The sequence below is a fragment of the Parambassis ranga genome, chromosome 24 (assembly GCF_900634625.1).
Source record: "Parambassis ranga chromosome 24, fParRan2.1, whole genome shotgun sequence".
Taxonomy (NCBI): domain Eukaryota; kingdom Metazoa; phylum Chordata; class Actinopteri; family Ambassidae; genus Parambassis; species Parambassis ranga.
The window spans coordinates 15,652,105-15,670,554 of record NC_041043.1 but is presented as its reverse complement, the minus strand read 5'-3'; the positions used below and the strand labels follow the sequence as shown (position 1 = coordinate 15,670,554).

The window sequence follows — 18,450 nt, the reverse complement described above, 5'->3', positions numbered from 1 at the left end:
GTAAGAGCATGTTACTGTTTAATGGACTCAAACAGAGCGTGGAGGGATGACGCAACCACTGACGAACCTGAGCCGCCAAAAAAACAATGACCTGCGCTCCGAGTTCGAGCTGAATGTACACACAACCAGCCTGTAATGAGTTCAGGAAGGTTATTTATTGTGTTAATGCTGAGGTGAAGACTGCAGTTCCTCTGGCGGCCTATGGGGGGCTGGCCGCAAACCTGAGTCCATGTTGAATAAAAAAAGATGGACGCAGCCATCAGGACGTCACCTGCTGCTTCACAATAAAACCAGCAAGAGAAAAACTCAAGACTTTTATTGTGAAACAGCCACAGACAGCTTCCTGTTTATCAGTACATCAGCAGCTACGGGGTTAATCCTTGCTGTGGTTTTACATTCTTTGACCCATTACCATAGCAACCATAATTAAAATGCAGCGTTATGAAAATACTTTAAAGCTCCGGCTGTGTTAAAAGAAAATGCTTTAATAATTTATGAACATGACAGCAGGTTAATCTATAATATTTGATAAAGGCCAAATGGAAATTTAAAAAGTTAACGTTGTCTCATACGTCCACAGAAACACGCTCACACTGCATAACATACATAAATACTTCAGCCGGTCATCAGACCGTCTCGTCGTCGTTGGGCAGCAGGTTGGTCGACTGCTGCTTCCTCAGAGCAGCTTTCTCCTTCAGCCTGAAACACACAGACACAGTGTGTGTCCAATTAAATCCATATTTACTTATAGAGCACTTTTAAAAACAAGGTCAGCCAAAGGACTGTACACAGCCCATCAAGTGTAGATTAAATTACTAATAAAATAAAATAAAATAAAATATTAATTTGATAAAACACAGGAATATAAAACAGTACAATAAAAACACCAGCCAGGAGTAAGTTCAAAGCTAAAACTCAAAAAGTTAAAAGCCGAAGTAAAAAGATGTGTTTTAAGTGATGACTTAAGAACCATAAAAGAATCGATCTGTCTAAGGTGCAAAGGTAATGCGTTCCACTGTTTAGGACCCGTGACAGAGAAGGAACGGTGCACCCACTGTAAATCTCCAGATTGGAAGGCTATAGTTGGACAATGAGCTGTTAGTGGTAATGCTTCTGACTTTGACCAATTGGCCCCATATCCAGAGACATTAGAAAACAATTGAATAACATTAAAAAGTCTAGGTATCGATTTCTCAGGTTCAGAAACTAATACTAAAATATCATCTGCATATAGCATCAATTTATGATCTACACCAGTGGTACCGGGCCGCACAGAAAGACTGAGCAATAAATATATTATTCATTATCTGAGTCTGAAAGCTGTTTCATTTTATAAATCGATCAGATCCATCCGCCTGTGCCTTTAAGCACCTGCCCAGACGCTTGTCTCGGTCACGGCGCCCCAAAATGAAGCCCACCAGCAGCAAAAATGAATAAAAAACAAACGTCTTTGGAGAGCTTCTTCGGAAAGGGGAAAAGGCCTAACGAGGAGACAGAAGAAGAGGAGCCTGCCCCTTCAAAGAAAAAGAAACCTGCATTTAAAAGACTATATCAGGAGTCCTATACGGATTTATTGCAACAGGTGATTCTCACACACAAGTCCACTCTGAGTGATATGTGGCGACAGACTCGCAAATGAGGCAACGAAGCCTTCAAAACTGCTTCGGCACTTGGAGACCAAGCACCCTGCATTAAAAGACAAGCCATGGAGTTTGTTGAAAGAACAAAACGCGAACAAGAAGGACAGAAGCAATTAATTACGGCCAAAACAAAATTAGTTTGGACTGGACATAAGAAACACGCTTCGGGTGTCATTGTCTCCCATTACCCCCAGATGGGACCGCCTCATTGCTGAGAAAGCTCAAAGGCTCCCACTAATTAAGCACAAGAGTAAGTTGTCATTTTTTTTTCTGTGCCGGTCCGTAAAAATATTGTTTTACATGATACCGGCCCATGGTGCAAAAAAGGTTGGGGACCGCTGATCGACACCACCCACCCATACACCTGGAAAGTCATCCTCCAGCCTTATGGCTGCTGCCAAGGGTTCCATCACTAAACAGAACAACAGAGGTGAAAGCGGTGAGCCTCGCCTCGTACCTCTTTTAAGATCTATATAGATCTACAATTATTTGTCTGTACTGCTGCCTGAGGAGCTCTATAGAGCTAGGGAATCCATTTTAGAAAGTTTTTACCAAATCCATACATGTTTAAAATTCCACTCTACCACATCGAAATGGCAGCTATTGATGTTTTAAGTCATACCACATAAAATTTATCAGACGTCTTATATTGTCTGCTGAGTTTCTCCCTGCAATAAACCCTACTTGATCGTTATGTATTAACGAGGCTTCACTTTAAACAGATTCTAGAAATGATTTTAATATCCATCTGCATTAAAGATATTGGACGATAGTTCTTACATTGTGTTGGGAAGAATTCATGCGATTAATGCCTGGGTCATGGTTTGTGGTAAATTGCTTCATTATATACCTCCAGTAGGTGTGGACATCACTGCAGGGATCAGAGAAGCCGGTCGTCTTTGTTTTATATAGCTTGCAGCTTTCCTGGCTTGTCCCCAGACTCAGAATAATTTTGTCTTGCCCTTAATAAATGGAATGCCACCTGCTCAGACAATATCGAATTATACTGATACTTTAAGTTGATATTTATTTTGAAGTGTTAACTCATACCCATGCATGATCTGAAATAATAATATATATAATGAAATAATAATGTTTCCTATTTTGCAATCAAGTACCGATGAAGCAACTGATTTAGAAATTCAATAGAAATCTTATTATTAAGTTTTGTGTGCAGCAGAGTAATAGGTGTAGTCTCTCTCTCTCTTTCGGATGAAGCACTCGCCAGATATCTACTAATACTGCTGCTTTACGTACTCTTTGCAGCATTAATGAGGTCTATGGTCCAAAAAGGGATACAATAGTAGACTGAAATCACCCCCAGAATCATTTCGTGATTCCCAGCCATTAATAGTTTTGTCTCAAGATATTTAAAAAATGATTCATCATCTAAATTTGGTGCATATATGTTAGCCCCTCGCCCCTGCATTTCTGCCACCACTGTTAACATTCTTCCTAAATGATCTTTCATTTGGTTTGGGCATTTAAATGATATGTATTTGCTTATAATATAATACTAATATTATAACCCCTCTACTCTTGCTAGTTCCCAGATTACAGAAGACCTGCCCAACCCAGCCTTTGCAAAGTTTGTCAGACTCAGCTACTGATACATGACATTGTTTATTATTTTTAATATAAGTCATTATCTTTTTCCTATTGCCCATGTGCATTCCATGTGGCCAAACGCAGAGGAGTCAATTTACCTGTATCAGTATGCATGATAATAATAGTTTGTAATAAGATTTTGTACAGTATATTTTCTCAAGTCAGCCCTTTTATGAGCCCGACACTGGACTGAGGGCCGCCAAAAAGAAAAAAAAAATGACACGTGTAGCCTATGACCCAGCTGCATCTCTACAGTTTATTGGTCTGTATCCAGTAATGTGCAATAAACACATACGGGGCTAAACCTGAGAAACATTGTTATGCACAAAAAATCCCTGGGGATTAGAGCTGGGCGCTATGACCAAAATTCTAGATCACAGTATTTTTATATTATTATAATGGTTTCCGGTATTTGACGTGTTAACTGCACTGATTGTGAGAAGAATTCCTGCAGAGTGGTTACCCTGTTCCAGGTCATGAGACAAAAAATTATTATTTAATCTAGTAGTACTTGAGGCTTTTTCCTCAATTTTTTATTGTTTTAAAATAATTACAAATTTTTAACTTTATTTTTTAATTTTATTTTATTTATTTTTTAATTTTATTTTTATTTTATTTTTTTTATTTTTATTTATTTATTTTTTTTTTTTTGGGGGGGGGGGGGGGGCCTGCTTCAGAACGTCCTCAGTCCATTCTCACCAACATCTCCACACCTGCGCTCTGCTCCATGCGTGAGCAGCGGTGCAGCAATGAAAAACGTCCCCTGTGAAACAATTTACTACCGCGCTGAGTTCCGGACATTTTAGGTCATTTAAAATTCATATCATAACACAAATTCATATAATTCATTGCGGGCCGGCATTGGCCCGCGGGCCGCACATTGAGAACCTAGTCTATCCCCTTCACATCGTTGGAGACAGTCGAAAGTGGAGCAAACATCTTGCTTCTACCTGACCGACGTCATGTGCTGGTTGCTCACCTGTTGCCTCCGGCGTGTCGCCCTCGTCTTGTTTCTCAGTGGCGTCTGGGCCACGTGTGCGTAAAAGTCTGCGTCAGGCGACTAAGAGAGGGGCAGCAGAGGACTCGGCAGACCTCACAGACATTAAAACTTCTCCCCGTCAGGTATGACCTAAACCACTGTAACACACCGCCCTGGATTCCCACACAGTCTTTTAGTTGAGACAGGAGGATGTCATGGTCCACTGTGTCGAAGGCCGCAGTCAGGTCGAGCAGGACCAGGATGACACAGTGGCCATTAAAAACTTTCAGTAGTGCAGTTTCTGTGCTGTGCTGGGTTTTAAAACCTGACTGGTGTGTGTGTGACACTGGGTCTGAACACAGCAGGGAGTCGAAGTTTAACCCTGATTAACACGGGTTCAGCATCAGCATCAGTTGCTGTCCCTCCCTCTGGGCTTGGTGCTTTGGAGCGCTGGTTTTGGGAGTTCCTGCAGCTTGTTCTCGACACCTCCTCTGGGCAGAACTTTTGTGTGATCGGTCAGAATATTATATACACTCAACAAAAATATAAACGCAACACTTTTGTTTTTGCTCCCATGTTTCATGAGATGGACTTGAAGATCTAAACTTCATTCCAGATACACAATATTACCATTCCTCTCAAACATTGTTCACAAATCTGTCTAAATGTGTGATAGTGAGCACTTCTGCTTTGCTGAGATAATCCATCCCACCTCACAGGTGTGCCACATCAAGATGCTGATCTGACATCATGATTAGTGCACAGGTGTACCTCAAACTGCCCACAATAAAAGGCCACCCTGAAATGTGCATTTTGTTTCTGCTTTATTGGCGGTCTGGGGACTCAGAACCAGTCAGTATCTGGTGTGACCACCATTTGCCTCATGCAGTGCAACACATCTTCTTTGCATAGAGTTTATCAGATTGTCTATTGTGGCCTGTGGAATGTTGGTCCACTCCTCTTCAATGGCTGTGCGAAGTTGCTGGATATTAGTGGGAACTGGTGCACGCTGTCGTATACGCCGGTCAAGCACATCCCAAACATGTTCAATGGGTGACATGTCCGGTGAGTATGCTGGCCATGCAAGAACTGGGACATTTTCAGCTTCCAAGAATTGTGTACAGATCCTTGCAACATGGGGCCGTGCATTATCTTGCTGAAACATGAGGTGATGTTCATGGATGTATGGCACAACAATGGGCCTCAGGATCTCATCACGGTATCTCTGTGCATTCAAAATGCCATCAATAAAATGCACCTGTGTTCTTCGTCCATAACAGATGCCTGCCCATACCATGACCCCACCACCACCATGGGCCACTCGATCCACAACATTGACATCAGCAAAGCGCTCACCCACACGACGCACACACGCTGTCTGCCATCTGCCCTGAACAATGTAAACCGAGATTCATCCGTGAAGAGAACACCTCTCCAACGTGCTAGACGCCATCGAATGTGAGCATTTGCCCACTCAAGTCTGTTACGGCGACGATCTGGAGTCAGGTTAAGACCCCGATGAGGACGACGAGCATGCAGTTGAGCTTCCCTGAGACGGTTTCTGACAGTTTGTGCAGAAATTGTTTGGTTATGCAAACCAATTGTTTCAGCAGCTGTCTGAGTGGCTGGTCTCAGACGATCTCGGAGGTGAACCTGCTGGATGTGGAGGTCCTGGGCTGGTGTGGTTACTCGTGGTCTGCGGTTGTGAGGCCGGTTGGATGTACTGCCATATTCTCTGAAACGCCTTTGGAGACGGCTTATGGTGGAGAAATGAACATTCAATGCACGAGCAACAGATCTGGTTGACATTCCTGCTGTCAGCATGCCAATTGCACGCTCCCTCAATGCTTGTGGCATCTGTGGCATTTTGCTGTGAGACAAAACTGCACATTTCAGGGTGGCCTTTTATTGTGGGCAGTTTAAGGTACACCTGTGCACTAATCATGATGTCAGATCAGCATCTTGATGTGGCACACCTGTGAGGTGGGATGGATTATCTCAGCAAAGCAGAAGTGCTCACTATCACACATTTAGACAGATTTGTGAACAATGTTTGAGAGGAATGGTAATATTGTGTATCTGGAATGAAGTTTAGATCTTCAAGTCCATCTCATGAAACATGGGAGCAAAATCAAAAGTGTTGCGTTTATATTTTTGTTGAGTGTATATATATATATATGTGTGTGTGCGTGTGTGATGCAGTGGGAAGACTGTCTGAGTAGTTCTACACTGATCCATGACAGCTTTGGTGTAGCTAGCTATGCTAACTTGGGGAGGCCCCACCCACAGATGGACACTCACCGCTCTGGGAACTCGATGTCGTCGATGGTGTCGGGCAGCGGCACGCCTCTGGTCTCAGGAAGCATCAGCACCAAACCTCCAGCCAGGAAAGCCAGACACCCTGAAAGACACGGTGCTCTCAGTGACACCTGTTAACATCATACTGACTCCATGATTTTCTAACAACCCACCGAAGATGATGAGCGGCAGCTCCAGCCAGACGATGGCCAGTCTGTAGAGCAGGAAGGGAGCCACGATCCCGCCGACGTCACACAGCGTGGAGCAGACAGACACTCCCAGGTTCCTGTGGTCCAACAGGTTCATCTCAGCTTCATGTCAACAAACCCTCAAACCTTCAGCACACAGGCGATCAGATCCTCACCTGACAAACGTCGGGTAGAGCTCCGTGTTCACAAACACCACCATCTCAAAGGTCATGGTGATCCCCAGTCGCCCGATGCAGGCCACAAACGTCTTAAACCAGAACATACCTGAGGGGGGACAGAGAGGAGCGTTCAGGACCAGAACCAGGAAGTCAGGATCTGCTCAGACTCACTGTCAGGAATGCAGGCAGTGATGAAGCAGGAGGCTCCGGCGACGATGTTGGCGGCGGCGAACGGGAGGCGACGGCCGATGCGTTCGATGGTGAAGAGGATGAGCAGGGCGGCGGGGAATTCCACCAGGCCGGAGATGAGGAAGTCGATGTAGACGTTTCCACCCAGGATGCCCAGCCTCATGATCAAACCCTGGTAGACGACGGCGCTGGTGAACCTGTGACAGGCGGAAGGACAAAACATCAGCTGCTCTGATTGGTTAAGGAGCGCGAACATCACGATGCGTTCAGGTGCCACACACCAGTTGTAGCTGAGAATAAAAGTGTGTTTCCTCATGTTTGGAGTTCTGATCAGGTCCATGAAGGAGGCGGTGGTGGAGTCGGCGTTATCATCTGTCAGAGTCTGCACACACAGACACACACACAGCAGGAGGTTCACCAGGAACATCCTCTCAGTATAGGACAATAACCGTGTGCAGCAGCTACCTCGATGTTCTTGGACAGAGTCCTCTTGTTTTCTTTGGCCATGTCCTCAGTGATCTTCACAGCTCTGGACTTCTTGTTCTGAGAGAGGAGCCATCGTGGAGACTCTGGGATGAACCTGAGAAAGGTCAACAACAGAGGTCACGACAAAAACCTTTTATATTATTTCTGACTCTTTTACAGTGTGCAACAAACCACCTGAGTTATAAAGTTAATAAAGAGTTAATGGTCTTTTAAGGTTTATATGTAAGAATTTTCTTGCATTAATCATTTTATTGTCCCCATTTTCTCTCTAGAAGCACTCTATCTAAAGTCCGTCTGTAATGGATAGCCTCATTAACTTAAAGGGTTAATCTAGAAGCTACGTTAGCTAGCTTACATTTAATTAATGTAAAGAAATAACTATACTTGCCGATTGATCGGAAACATGACGTGTTTCTTACCAGTAGTAGGACAGGAAGAGGATGTAGGGGGCGGTGATGGCGACCTGAAGCCAACGCCAGTCTGTGATGAAGTACGCGAGCAGAGGGAGGATGAGGATGCCGACGCTGAAGAACATCTGGTAAAAGACCCCCACCGTGCGCCTGTACTCCACCCCGACGAGCTCTGTGACTGAAAGGACAGACATATGTCCCGCCTGTGAGAGGATGTGAGGGTGAAAGCTGTGACTGCGGGGAGGTTCTTACTCAGGACGTATCCGGCCACCCAGCCCCCTTTCACACCGAACCCGAACAGCGTCCTGAACACCAGCAGAGACGCGTAGCTCGGGGCCACGGCCACCAGGATCCCCGCGATGCCGTTCAGCAGGTTGGACATGAGGAAGCTCACCTTCCTGCCAACCCTGCAGGCCGACGTGACGGCGTTAGTGTGCGGCGGTTTGAATCAGACCACCCTCGTTAACCCTAACCTCACCTGTCTGCCAGGTAGCCGATGGTAATGCTGCCCACCAGGAAGCCCACGTTCAGAGTGGCCTGGTACATGTCCACCAGCCATCCGTCCGAACACACCAGGTCAAACTGGGAAAACACACAAAGGGTCAAAGAGGAAAATCACCCTTTCAGATCACCATGGTAACCATCAGTTCCTAAGAGAGGTTAAAAAAGAGCCAGAAGGTCAGAAGGTCATTTAATGAGACTCCAAGCTGTACATACAATAAACATTTTCCAGGTAATAACTCAGCTGTCCTTAGCTGGGAAACAGTGGTGCATCGTGGGAAATATAAGATTAAAATTAAGATTAACTTTATTAATCCCTGTGGGGAAATTAAATTGTAGTAGCAGCATATCAAAATAAGAACCTTAACCCTTTGAACACACAAGGAGAACGATTTGCTTAGCCTCCAGTCACAAGAGCAACAATTAGCTATTAACTTAGCATAAGTCTGCAACTAGAAGAAATGTGTAATCGTTAAGCTTTAGACTTGATTTTTGTATAGCAAAGCTTGCTAGTGCTACCTGCTTCCACTCTTTCTACTAGGCTAAGCTAAGATAAGCTAAGCTAACTGCCTCCTTGTCTGGTTTCCTTGTTGTTGAAAAGTTTTGATCTTCTTGTGCCATGTGTTGGTCGGATAAAAATCAAAATGAGTCCTGTGACCCACGTGAACGGGTTTGATTTTCTCAAAACAAATAAATCAGAATAATTTGACAAGTTTCCGCTGCACTTTGTTGTGTCGATGAGTTCCTGTGACACTCAGGGTCAAGAACAAGCTGCACAAACTCCCAAAACAGAGAGTTTTAAAGTTTTTAAGGTATGAAAATGTTTTCACAGTGGGAACTGTCATGGCTTAATAAAGATGTTTCCTTTTCTGATTATATAAAAATAAAATGTTAAAACAAGTTATAACTGCTTGCACAGATCGTCAGATCAGCTCGGGTCACTCACCTCAGTGACGAAGGACTGTCGTCCCTCGTAGTCGTACTCCCAGCCTTCTCTGCAGGTAGTTCTGGGTGCCTCGCTCAGGTCCAGCTCCTGAGTGTCACAGGTGATCCCCGTGCTGTTCCAGTCCACCTGGTACTGCTCACAGCTGCTTGGCTGCAGCTCTGCGGAGGTATTGACCAAAGGCACAGCCAGCCTGCGGCTGTCTGCCAGACTCCAGCCGCACGCCTGCCTCCTCTCCACCACGGCAGAGTCTCGACACCAGTGATCAGGGGTGAAACCCTGGAAGACGATGCCCACGTAGACGCCGGCCCAGGGCATGGACACCAGACAGAAGAGGGCAAAAATACGCTTCTGGCAGCGGCCAAACTTCCCCGTTTCCTCCAGGATATCGTCAAACGTAGTCATGGTGGCAGAGGTGTGGACTTCTTTCAGCAGCTGAACTGGAGTCTGATTAGTATGCTGAGAGTCTCTCTGCACAGTGACCGCTGAAGTACCTCCTCACAGGGTTTTTAACAGGACGGCCGAGAGCAAAGTTCCCCTGACATCATGGGTGCTGCACGGCCTGAGCAGTGGAGCATTAAAACACATTTAGGATCAGACGTCTCACTGAGCAGCTCCAGGGGCTCCTCAACATAAATACATCAACACGGACATGTGGACCTGCTCCTGCCAGGCTGGCCCTGCATCACACATGCATGGTGGACTGGTTATTGTTTAAATGTGACTTCAGGGGAATCTGTCAGACACAGAGGTCTAAAACACATGAGAAGACCTGAGAGGGGACATATCATGTCTCTAATCCTTTAAGGAAGTGTCCAAACCAAGACCCTAGACCCCAGAACAAGACCAGCTGTAGTCTCAGGTCTAAATCTTTTGGGTCCTCCAGACATGTGGGAGTTCAAGTCAAGTGTTAAATCCATAAAGAGAAGTCTAACAAGACTTGACTGACAAGTCGAAGCCTGAATTACAGAGAATCAGGAGCAAGTCAAAGCTGAAGTACTTTGACTCTACTGAAGACCAAGTCAACAAAGGTCACAAAGGTCAAGTCCAACTGAAGTTCAACATTAACCCTGACATGTCTCCAACTAGGGTTGCACACAGGAACGTGGCTCCAACTCCAAACAAGCTATGTTGGAAAAAGACGCCATCCTGGATCCAGAATGGGTGCAGAGGCGGTGAAGCCACCCAAACCCCGGCCCACCACCATGGGAAACCAGCAGCTTGGCTGCTGACTGCAACAATTATAATCATTATCTATACTGCAGCTGGCCACCGGGGGGAATCCAGACAACTGGGGCTCACTTCTGTGGAGCTGTCACGTCGTCCATCTTTATATACAGTCAATGATTTTGACTAGTCCCCAACAAGACACAAATGCTTCCAGACCACTTCTAATCAAGTCATTCTGGAGTGCAAACCAAAGGTTTTCACAAGTCCACCCAAAGTCAGGTCCTCTGAGACAAGGTTGTCAAGAACAAGTCAAGTCTCTCCAGTCACTTCAAGTCAAGTGTCAAGTCCAAGTGTCAAGAAAGCTCAGAAAAGTTGGACTCTAGAGTCAAACAGCGGATCTCTTATTTATTCAAATAATGCAATATTTTTACATCAATTGTTTTTAAATAGGAAAACAGGCAAAGAGCTGAAAACAGCTCAGACATCATAACTTACACCAACGGAAACAACGATGATCTTCCATCGTACCGAACCGCCACGGACCATTTCCTGTCCGGTGACGTCTCTGTGAAGGTTCGGTACCGTACCATGCAGATGAGCCACACAGACTTTGGTGCTAAATACAGCAGAAACAGACTTTATGCAACGATGAGGAACAAAATTCACATACAAGACAGCGCCTCCTGCTGCTCACTGACGAGGAGTGCCACCACGTCTCTTTAGATGAGATGAGATACGAAGACACACACACACACACACACACACATTGAGCCTCCGTCAGACAGGGTCAGGCTTTGCTTCTGTGGACCTGCCCTGTTCAGTCTGCTCTCTGGTCATTCTGTGCCTTTAAAGGTAGAGTTCACCTGTAATAAACACTCCTCATCATTTCATTCATGTAATGTTTACTGTACAAAGACATAAACGAGCGAACAGGCGGGACTTTAGAGAAAAGCTCGGATTCTTCTTGAACTGTCTGGAGCCTCGAAAAAGGGTCAGAAGGAACCTTTAAAAGATCCAACTGCTCCGAGAGATAAAAACACCAACACTGAATTCTGTTACATTTCACTGTCTTGGCACAATTCAAACTCATCCATAAAAAACACTGACGTCTCCAATATGTTTATTTTGTGGGTGGGGGTGGGGGGGGTGGCGTCTTACAAAAGCTGCTCTAACAAATCTGTGTACAAAGCTTTAGAAATACCCTGAATGGTGAACGTCTGTTAATTACTTCGTCTTTTTTTTTTAGTGGACTGATACTGATAAAAAGTGGAAATGCGATCTGTTCTGTTCTAATGTTTAAATGGCGTCCGCACATTTCTAGTTTTGGTGCAATATATTAAATTCCCATTAATTTCCATTGATGTAAAACACATAAAAACTAAAGCGATGATGAATTTATTACCAACACTGCTGCCGATGTCCTGTCAACCTGCTAATCAGAGCATTTTTTAGTTAGCTGTCCTAGCTGCTAGCTGTCCTAGCCGCTAGCTCCTGTTAAACTCATGTGGAACGTTGACATCGTTCTTTGCTTTTGTTTTGAATCACTATTTATACATTTTAGTTCACCTTCAGGCGCCACTTGGTTAGCATTAGGCACAAAACCACTTGGTTAGGTTTACGAATAGAACATTTTAGAATCTCTGACACTTTGATTTGCCGCCTGAAAGAGAAGCGACTGCGACGGCTCCGGTACTTCCACTGATCATGCTGCAAACCGACGCTAAAGTGCAACACTGCAACGTTTCTCAGCACGCTGACACAAGGAGGCGGAAAGCAGAAAACGTCATCGGCTTCTAGTCTATCTGCAGATCAGAGAAGAAGCGAGGAAAGAACCAAAGTGAACTAAGCGGAGACATTTCAAACTTACTTGAAACTGAAAGAAAACAACCTATGAGTGGACCGGCACCCAAATACTGCTCATACTGTGTTTGTTAGTCACTCTAATGTGGACTAAACACTGCAGGACGTTTCCCATTGACATCCTTCTTTCTCCTGCATCATCATCATCATCATCATCATCATCATCACATGCGGCTGATCACGGCACTAAGAAAACTTGGCTTTACTGGGTTAAAATCTCACTCAATACTAGAAACGAGCCTGCTTCCAGACACACATTAGTGCCAGCAGAAATATGGCTTAGGCAGCAGAGGGGAAAGGGGGCGGGGCTTCGAACCAACGCAGTCTCAAGTATCGCTTCCATCTACTGTCCATTCACACTTAAGGCCATCTCCATTATCACCCAGAACAAAGATACATACAAGATAATCAACTCAGACGACCATTTAAATAATCATAAAAACAAACGATGAGCAACTCAAGACAACAACAAACAAACAAACAAACAAACAAAAGGTCCATATTATAGAACATTATCATCTATGTACAACGTCTCTGATCAAAACAAGACAAAAATCAATCAGTCGCGGGACATGATTCATCGATGAAAATGCAAAGTAAATTCATCAGGAAGGCATCGTGCTTTCTTTTCAGGGGGAAAGAAAGAAATCTGCTATAACAGCAACTGTAAACAGCAAGAAGAGACAAACGGGCGTCATCGTTCCCTTTTTACAAACAACAACAAGCCGACGCCTTCGCCGCCTCCCGAAATCTGACTCACTGATTCACTGCGGAGCTTCTCAGCCGCTCAGTTCAACACAGCTGCACAACAATGGCCGACAAGACCTTCAAAATAAGATACTATTCTACAGTACCTAGGGCCATATGGTTCAAAATATAAAGCTGGTTTCCTTTGTAAAAGAAGAAAAAAAGAAAAGAAATTTGACTTTATTAATCCCTTTTCAAATAAATGTGTAGTTTTCTCCCTCTATTACTTGAGTATTGAACAGTTTTTTGGAAAAATTACACATTGCGTTACCTTTATGTCAAAGAATACACTTTTTTTTCTCATGTTTTTCTCATCATTGCCCCCTTCCTGCTCCATTTGGCTATTTTTTTTAAACATATGGCTCTAACATGCAGTGAGACCTGGAAAGTGCTGGCACATAATTCAACTTTCGGTCACGTCTCTGCGCTGAGACGTCTCACTCTGTTTATTTTCAGAGTCTAAACGGGCCTGTTTGATCAGCAGAACTGAGCAGCAAGGGAAGAAAACTACAAGAAAACAGGACAAGAAGGACCCGGTGATCGTTTTAAATTAAGGAGCTTTCAATAAATAAAAAAAGGACGTGTGTGCTGTGGACAGTGAACAGGACAGAGTCTGAGCGGGTCAGGTGAAGGTGCAGCCCGACTAAAACTACCCCAGAAACAGAGGAAAGGTTCGGATCCAGTACGTCATCGGTGTTTCATTGTTGCTATTATGGAGACATTCACTGAGAGAGAAGAGTCCAGATTGGGTGGAGGGGAAAACAGGAGAGAGGATGTGACATCACACCCTGAGGAGGTCCTCGTCACTGTCGTCCTCATCCTGTTTCCTGCCGGCTGCCGTGCTGTTACCGTGATTAAGGCCTGCAGAGCGACGTTTGCCGCTCTTCCTCTTCCTGTCCGAGTCGTCCAAAAGGCCGACCAGGTCCTCGTCGCTCTCCTCCTAAAAAAGAAGGCCGCCTGGTCAGGTTTTCACATCGGGGCGTTGATGAATGCTTTGACCGACGGATTCGTGGCGACACCCACCTGGAGGAAGGCGCTGCGATGAGCCGTGGAGTTCCTGGACAGTCCGGAGGACTTGACCACACGCACGCCCGGGACGCTCAGCACCTCATCCTCGCTGTCGTCTTCCTGCTCGTCCAGGGAGAAGGAGCGCAGCCCGTCTGTGTTGACCGGCTTGGTCCTGATGTGGCCGTTGCTATGGTTACCTTTGCCACGGTGGGAGGACGAGGAGATGGATGATGATGTGAGAGGGACCTCCTGCTCCTCCATCAGCCACTCCATCTCGTCCTCACCTCCGTCCTCGTCCATGTTGACCTGAGGACGTAGAGTTAGCAGGTGTCACAAATGCAGCAGCTCTTAAAGAACCCAGCCTGATTTTAAGGTGCAGCCACCTTTGAATATTTATAGGAGACTTGGTTCCCTCTCCGACAGCAGCCAGCGACTTTCTGCAGCACCAGCTCCCTGGACCGAAACAGGAAATGAGCGAAAACGTGAGTAATTTGTTAAGACCAACAAAGTCAACAAGAAAATGGAATGAAGGCCTCACCTCCTCTCTCTCTTGTGGAGTAACAGCCCCAGCAGGCAGACGGTTAGAACCACCAACAGGAGGCTCAGCACCACCCCCACCGCCTGGCTGCGTCTCGACAGAGCAGTGCCGCCATCATCATATGTCTGCGTGTCAACAGTTCTGAAAGGAACAAATTCAGACAATATTTATTTGCTGTCTGGACTTAAAAAAAAAAAAAAAAAAAAAAAATCTACCTTTAGCTGTTGTTATAGAAACGTTCTACTCACGTCAGACCACACACAGCGTTGGTGTGCCACATGAACAGGTACTGGCACTCGTCGGTCTCCAGCAGGAACTCTGGGATGCCGACGCCCGCAGCGGGGTTACAGTGGAACATGATGGTGGACGAAACCATTTTGGTCTTCTCCCGTCCGCACGTTGAATCCGATGGCACCATCACATCCAGATTTCCACCTGATGGGAGAGATTATCACGATGTGCTGTTTGTTAGGGCGGCGGGGGGGGGGGGGGGGGGGGGGGTCCTGCACGTCTTTGTGCAGTCCACCGCAAGAACATGCTAAAAAAGTCAAGTCAGGTAATTTATAAAGCTCATTTGCTGCTTCAAGGACCATCAGAAAATTCAAATTAAGGGTTTTCTGTTGGTTTTCAAGCAATAATGAAAGATGACATTTAAAAATAAAGGATGCATTTTTCAAACCACCGACACTGGGACGACAACATGTTTGATGACAAGGTAAAATACACTCAACAAAAATATAAACGCAACACTTTTGTTTTTGCTCCCATGTTTCATGAGATGGACTTGAAGATCTAAACTTCATTCCAGATACACAATATTACCATTCCTCTCAAACATTGTTCACAAATCTGTCTAAATGTGTGATAGTGAGCACTTCTGCTTTGCTGAGATAATCCATCCCACCTCACAGGTGTGCCACATCAAGATGCTGATCTGACATCATGATTAGTGCACAGGTGTACCTCAAACTGCCCACAATAAAAGGCCACCCTGAAATGTGCATTTTGTTTCTGCTTTATTGGCGGTCTGGGGACTCAGAACCAGTCAGTATCTGGTGTGACCACCATTTGCCTCATGCAGTGCAACACATCTTCTTCGCATAGAGTTTATCAGATTGTCTATTGTGGCCTGTGGAATGTTGGTCCACTCCTCTTCAATGGCTGTGCGAAGTTGCTGGATATTAGTGGGAACTGGTGCACGCTGTCGTATACGCCGGTCAAGCACATCCCAAACATGTTCAATGGGTGACATGTCCGGTGAGTATGCTGGCCATGCAAGAACTGGGACATTTTCAGCTTCCAAGAATTGTGTACAGATCCTTGCAACATGGGGCCGTGCATTATCTTGCTGAAACATGAGGTGATGTTCATGGATGTATGGCACAACAATGGGCCTCAGGATCTCATCACGGTATCTCTGTGCATTCAAAATGCCATCAATAAAATGCACCTGTGTTCTTCGTCCATAACAGATGCCTGCCCATACCATGACCCCACCACCACCATGGGCCACTCGATCCACAACATTGACATCAGCAAAGCGCTCACCCACACGACGCCACACACGCTGTCTGCCATCTGCCCTGAACAATGTAAACCGAGATTCATCCGTGAAGAGAACACCTCTCCAACGTGCTAGACGCCATCGAATGTGAGCATTTGCCCACTCAAGTCTGTTACGGCGACGATCTGGAGTCAGGTTAAGACCCCGATGAGGACGACGAGCATGCAGTTGAGCTTCCCTGAGACGGTTTCTGACAGTTTGTGCAGAAATTGTTTGGTTATGCAAACCAATTGTTTCAGCAGCTGTCTGAGTGGCTGGTCTCAGACGATCTCGGAGGTGAACCTGCTGGATGTGGAGGTCCTGGGCTGGTGTGGTTACTCGTGGTCTGCGGTTGTGAGGCCGGTTGGATGTACTGCCATATTCTCTGAAACGCCTTTGGAGACGGCTTATGGTGGAGAAATGAACATTCAATGCACGAGCAACAGATCTGGTTGACATTCCTGCTGTCAGCATGCCAATTGCACGCTCCCTCAATGCTTGTGGCATCTGTGGCATTTTGCTGTGAGACAAAACTGCACATTTCAGGGTGGCCTTTTATTGTGGGCAGTTTGAGGTACACCTGTGCACTAATCATGATGTCAGATCAGCATCTTGATGTGGCACACCTGTGAGGTGGGATGGATTATCTCAGCAAAGCAGAAGTGCTCACTATCACACATTTAGACAGATTTGTGAACAATGTTTGAGAAGAATGGTAATATTGTGTATCTGGAATGAAGTTTAGATCTTCAAGTCCATCTCATGAAACATGGGAGCAAAAACAAAAGTGTTGCGTTTATATTTTTGTTGAGTGTATGTTTAGCTAGTTTGCCTGCTAACTGCGTTTTTGTCCATATTTGTGCCAAAGTTCAGTTTTCTATGTGATGACAAATTACCTTTAATGTAATACTTGGCTTTGCTGGAGGAGCCGATCTTGCGTCTGTAGGACCCGTTGAGTTTGACCTGGCAGATGTTGGCACCGAGGCAGCTGGGCAGGGAGTTATTGGTGATACCGGACAACTGGATGTGGTAGATGTAGCGGTCACCGTTGGGACGGATGTCACCGGAGGCCTGATGGTGGCTGAGGGGGGAAAAAAAACAAACAATCATCATCACAGCGTGGAGGGACTGGGAGTGGGCCACAGGTGGTGTGTGTGTGTGTGTGTGTCTGTGTGTTACCTGAAGTAGAGTGCTCCTAGACTGAGGCTGGCACCGGTGTCGGGAACCTGTATGGTCCCGTTCACCACCTCCACCTCACGCTGCTTCACCACGCACGCCGAGCGAGTCTCCCAGCCAATCAGGAACTCACAGGAAGCCTGGTCGGCGCTGCACACACGGAATGTGTGTGTTACAGACAAATATGGAGGTGAGCAACATTTAGGACTGTCAGACTAATTAAGTGACAAAAGTTTGATTGTGTTTGAATACAAAAATAAAAATGTTCTTCAATCCAAAGAGATAAAATTTTCCTTTGACTTCAGGTGATGTGAGAGACTCATGACTGTGAATAACATTAAGTCCGTCTCCGTCCTGAAATGGCGCCGCAGAAAGAAAACTTTAACTTTAAAGACAAACACTGAGTTCTGTCATTAACTGGACTTCTGAGCCGAGCAGTAAATCAGTGTTTCTGTAGAATAAGGTCTGTTCTCAACGAAGCTAAGACTCATGTGTGCAGCTGCAGATTCACAACCCAACACGTGAATGACGCAGAGCGTCAGAAACCGTGTTACCTGATGAGCGTAGGATGTCCCATGGTGGAGCTGCAGCTCAGCTGGATGGTCGTCTTCGCCTTCACGCCGTTGCCGCAGACGTCGTCTCCTGCTGTGTAGCTGACAGAGATCTTTCCATCTGTGGAATAAGTGTCAACAGAGCATATAAGTTAGGGGAAAATGTCTTCACTGACATAAAACACTGATGTTACAGAACCCATCCGCTGACCCGTGTAGCTCATCCTCTGAGTGTAGACTCGGCCCAGGGTCTCGGTCTTTCCTGCTGCTGAGCGTCGGCACACCGTCGCTCCCTGCGGGCAGCCAGGCAGTCCTCCCTGGATCCCCTGACACAGGTTGATGAAATACCTGAGGACAGAGTCACAGCAGGAGAAAACTGAGGGACGACTGCAAGCTTTAAGAAATATGACTTCTTTGTTGAATTACTATTATTTCT

At 45.6% G+C, this 18,450-nt stretch overlaps 2 protein-coding genes across 2 annotated transcripts in view; both read right to left on the bottom strand.

The window, feature by feature from the left end:
• Positions 1–572: 572 nt before the first annotated feature.
• On the bottom strand, positions 573–9,887 carry LOC114428284 (solute carrier family 22 member 2-like). The gene is made up of 11 exons (XM_028396565.1): positions 9,425–9,887; positions 8,456–8,559; positions 8,230–8,384; positions 7,987–8,155; positions 7,547–7,661; positions 7,363–7,463; positions 7,064–7,278; positions 6,890–6,998; positions 6,699–6,811; positions 6,529–6,628; positions 573–699 (listed from the first exon to the last, which is right to left on the bottom strand). Exons 1-11 carry the CDS (start codon positions 9,824–9,826, stop codon positions 627–629), a joined length of 1,656 nt encoding a protein of 551 aa, XP_028252366.1. The 5' UTR covers positions 9,827–9,887; the 3' UTR covers positions 573–626.
• A 1,084-nt stretch (positions 9,888–10,971) lies between these two features.
• igf2r (insulin-like growth factor 2 receptor) overlaps positions 10,972–18,450 on the bottom strand; it is a 32,957-nt gene continuing 25,478 nt past the window's right edge. The window contains exons 42-50 of the mRNA XM_028398167.1: positions 18,226–18,362; positions 18,018–18,135; positions 17,467–17,613; positions 17,184–17,368; positions 14,993–15,179; positions 14,745–14,885; positions 14,590–14,659; positions 14,222–14,512; positions 10,972–14,138 (exon numbers count right to left, since the gene is read on the bottom strand). Coding sequence (XP_028253968.1) covers positions 13,980–14,138; positions 14,222–14,512; positions 14,590–14,659; positions 14,745–14,885; positions 14,993–15,179; positions 17,184–17,368; positions 17,467–17,613; positions 18,018–18,135; positions 18,226–18,362 — 1,435 coding nt within the window. The 3' untranslated portion in view covers positions 10,972–13,979. The remainder of the gene's footprint in view (positions 14,139–14,221; positions 14,513–14,589; positions 14,660–14,744; positions 14,886–14,992; positions 15,180–17,183; positions 17,369–17,466; positions 17,614–18,017; positions 18,136–18,225; positions 18,363–18,450) is intronic.

What these genes read in the sequence shown, in the direction of transcription:
- LOC114428284 (XM_028396565.1), bottom strand. Translation starts at nt 9,826, where the DNA reads ATGACTACGTTTGACGATATCCTGGAGGAAACGGGGAAGTTTGGCCGC. An exon ending in TTTATTCTCAGCTACAACTG is followed by an intron (nt 7,279 to 7,362) that starts GTGTGTGGCACC and finishes CGCCTGTCACAG; the next exon opens with GTTCACCAGCGCCGTCGTCT. An exon ending in CACTGCCTGCATTCCTGACA is followed by an intron (nt 6,999 to 7,063) that starts GTGAGTCTGAGC and finishes GTCCCCCCTCAG; the next exon opens with GTATGTTCTGGTTTAAGACG.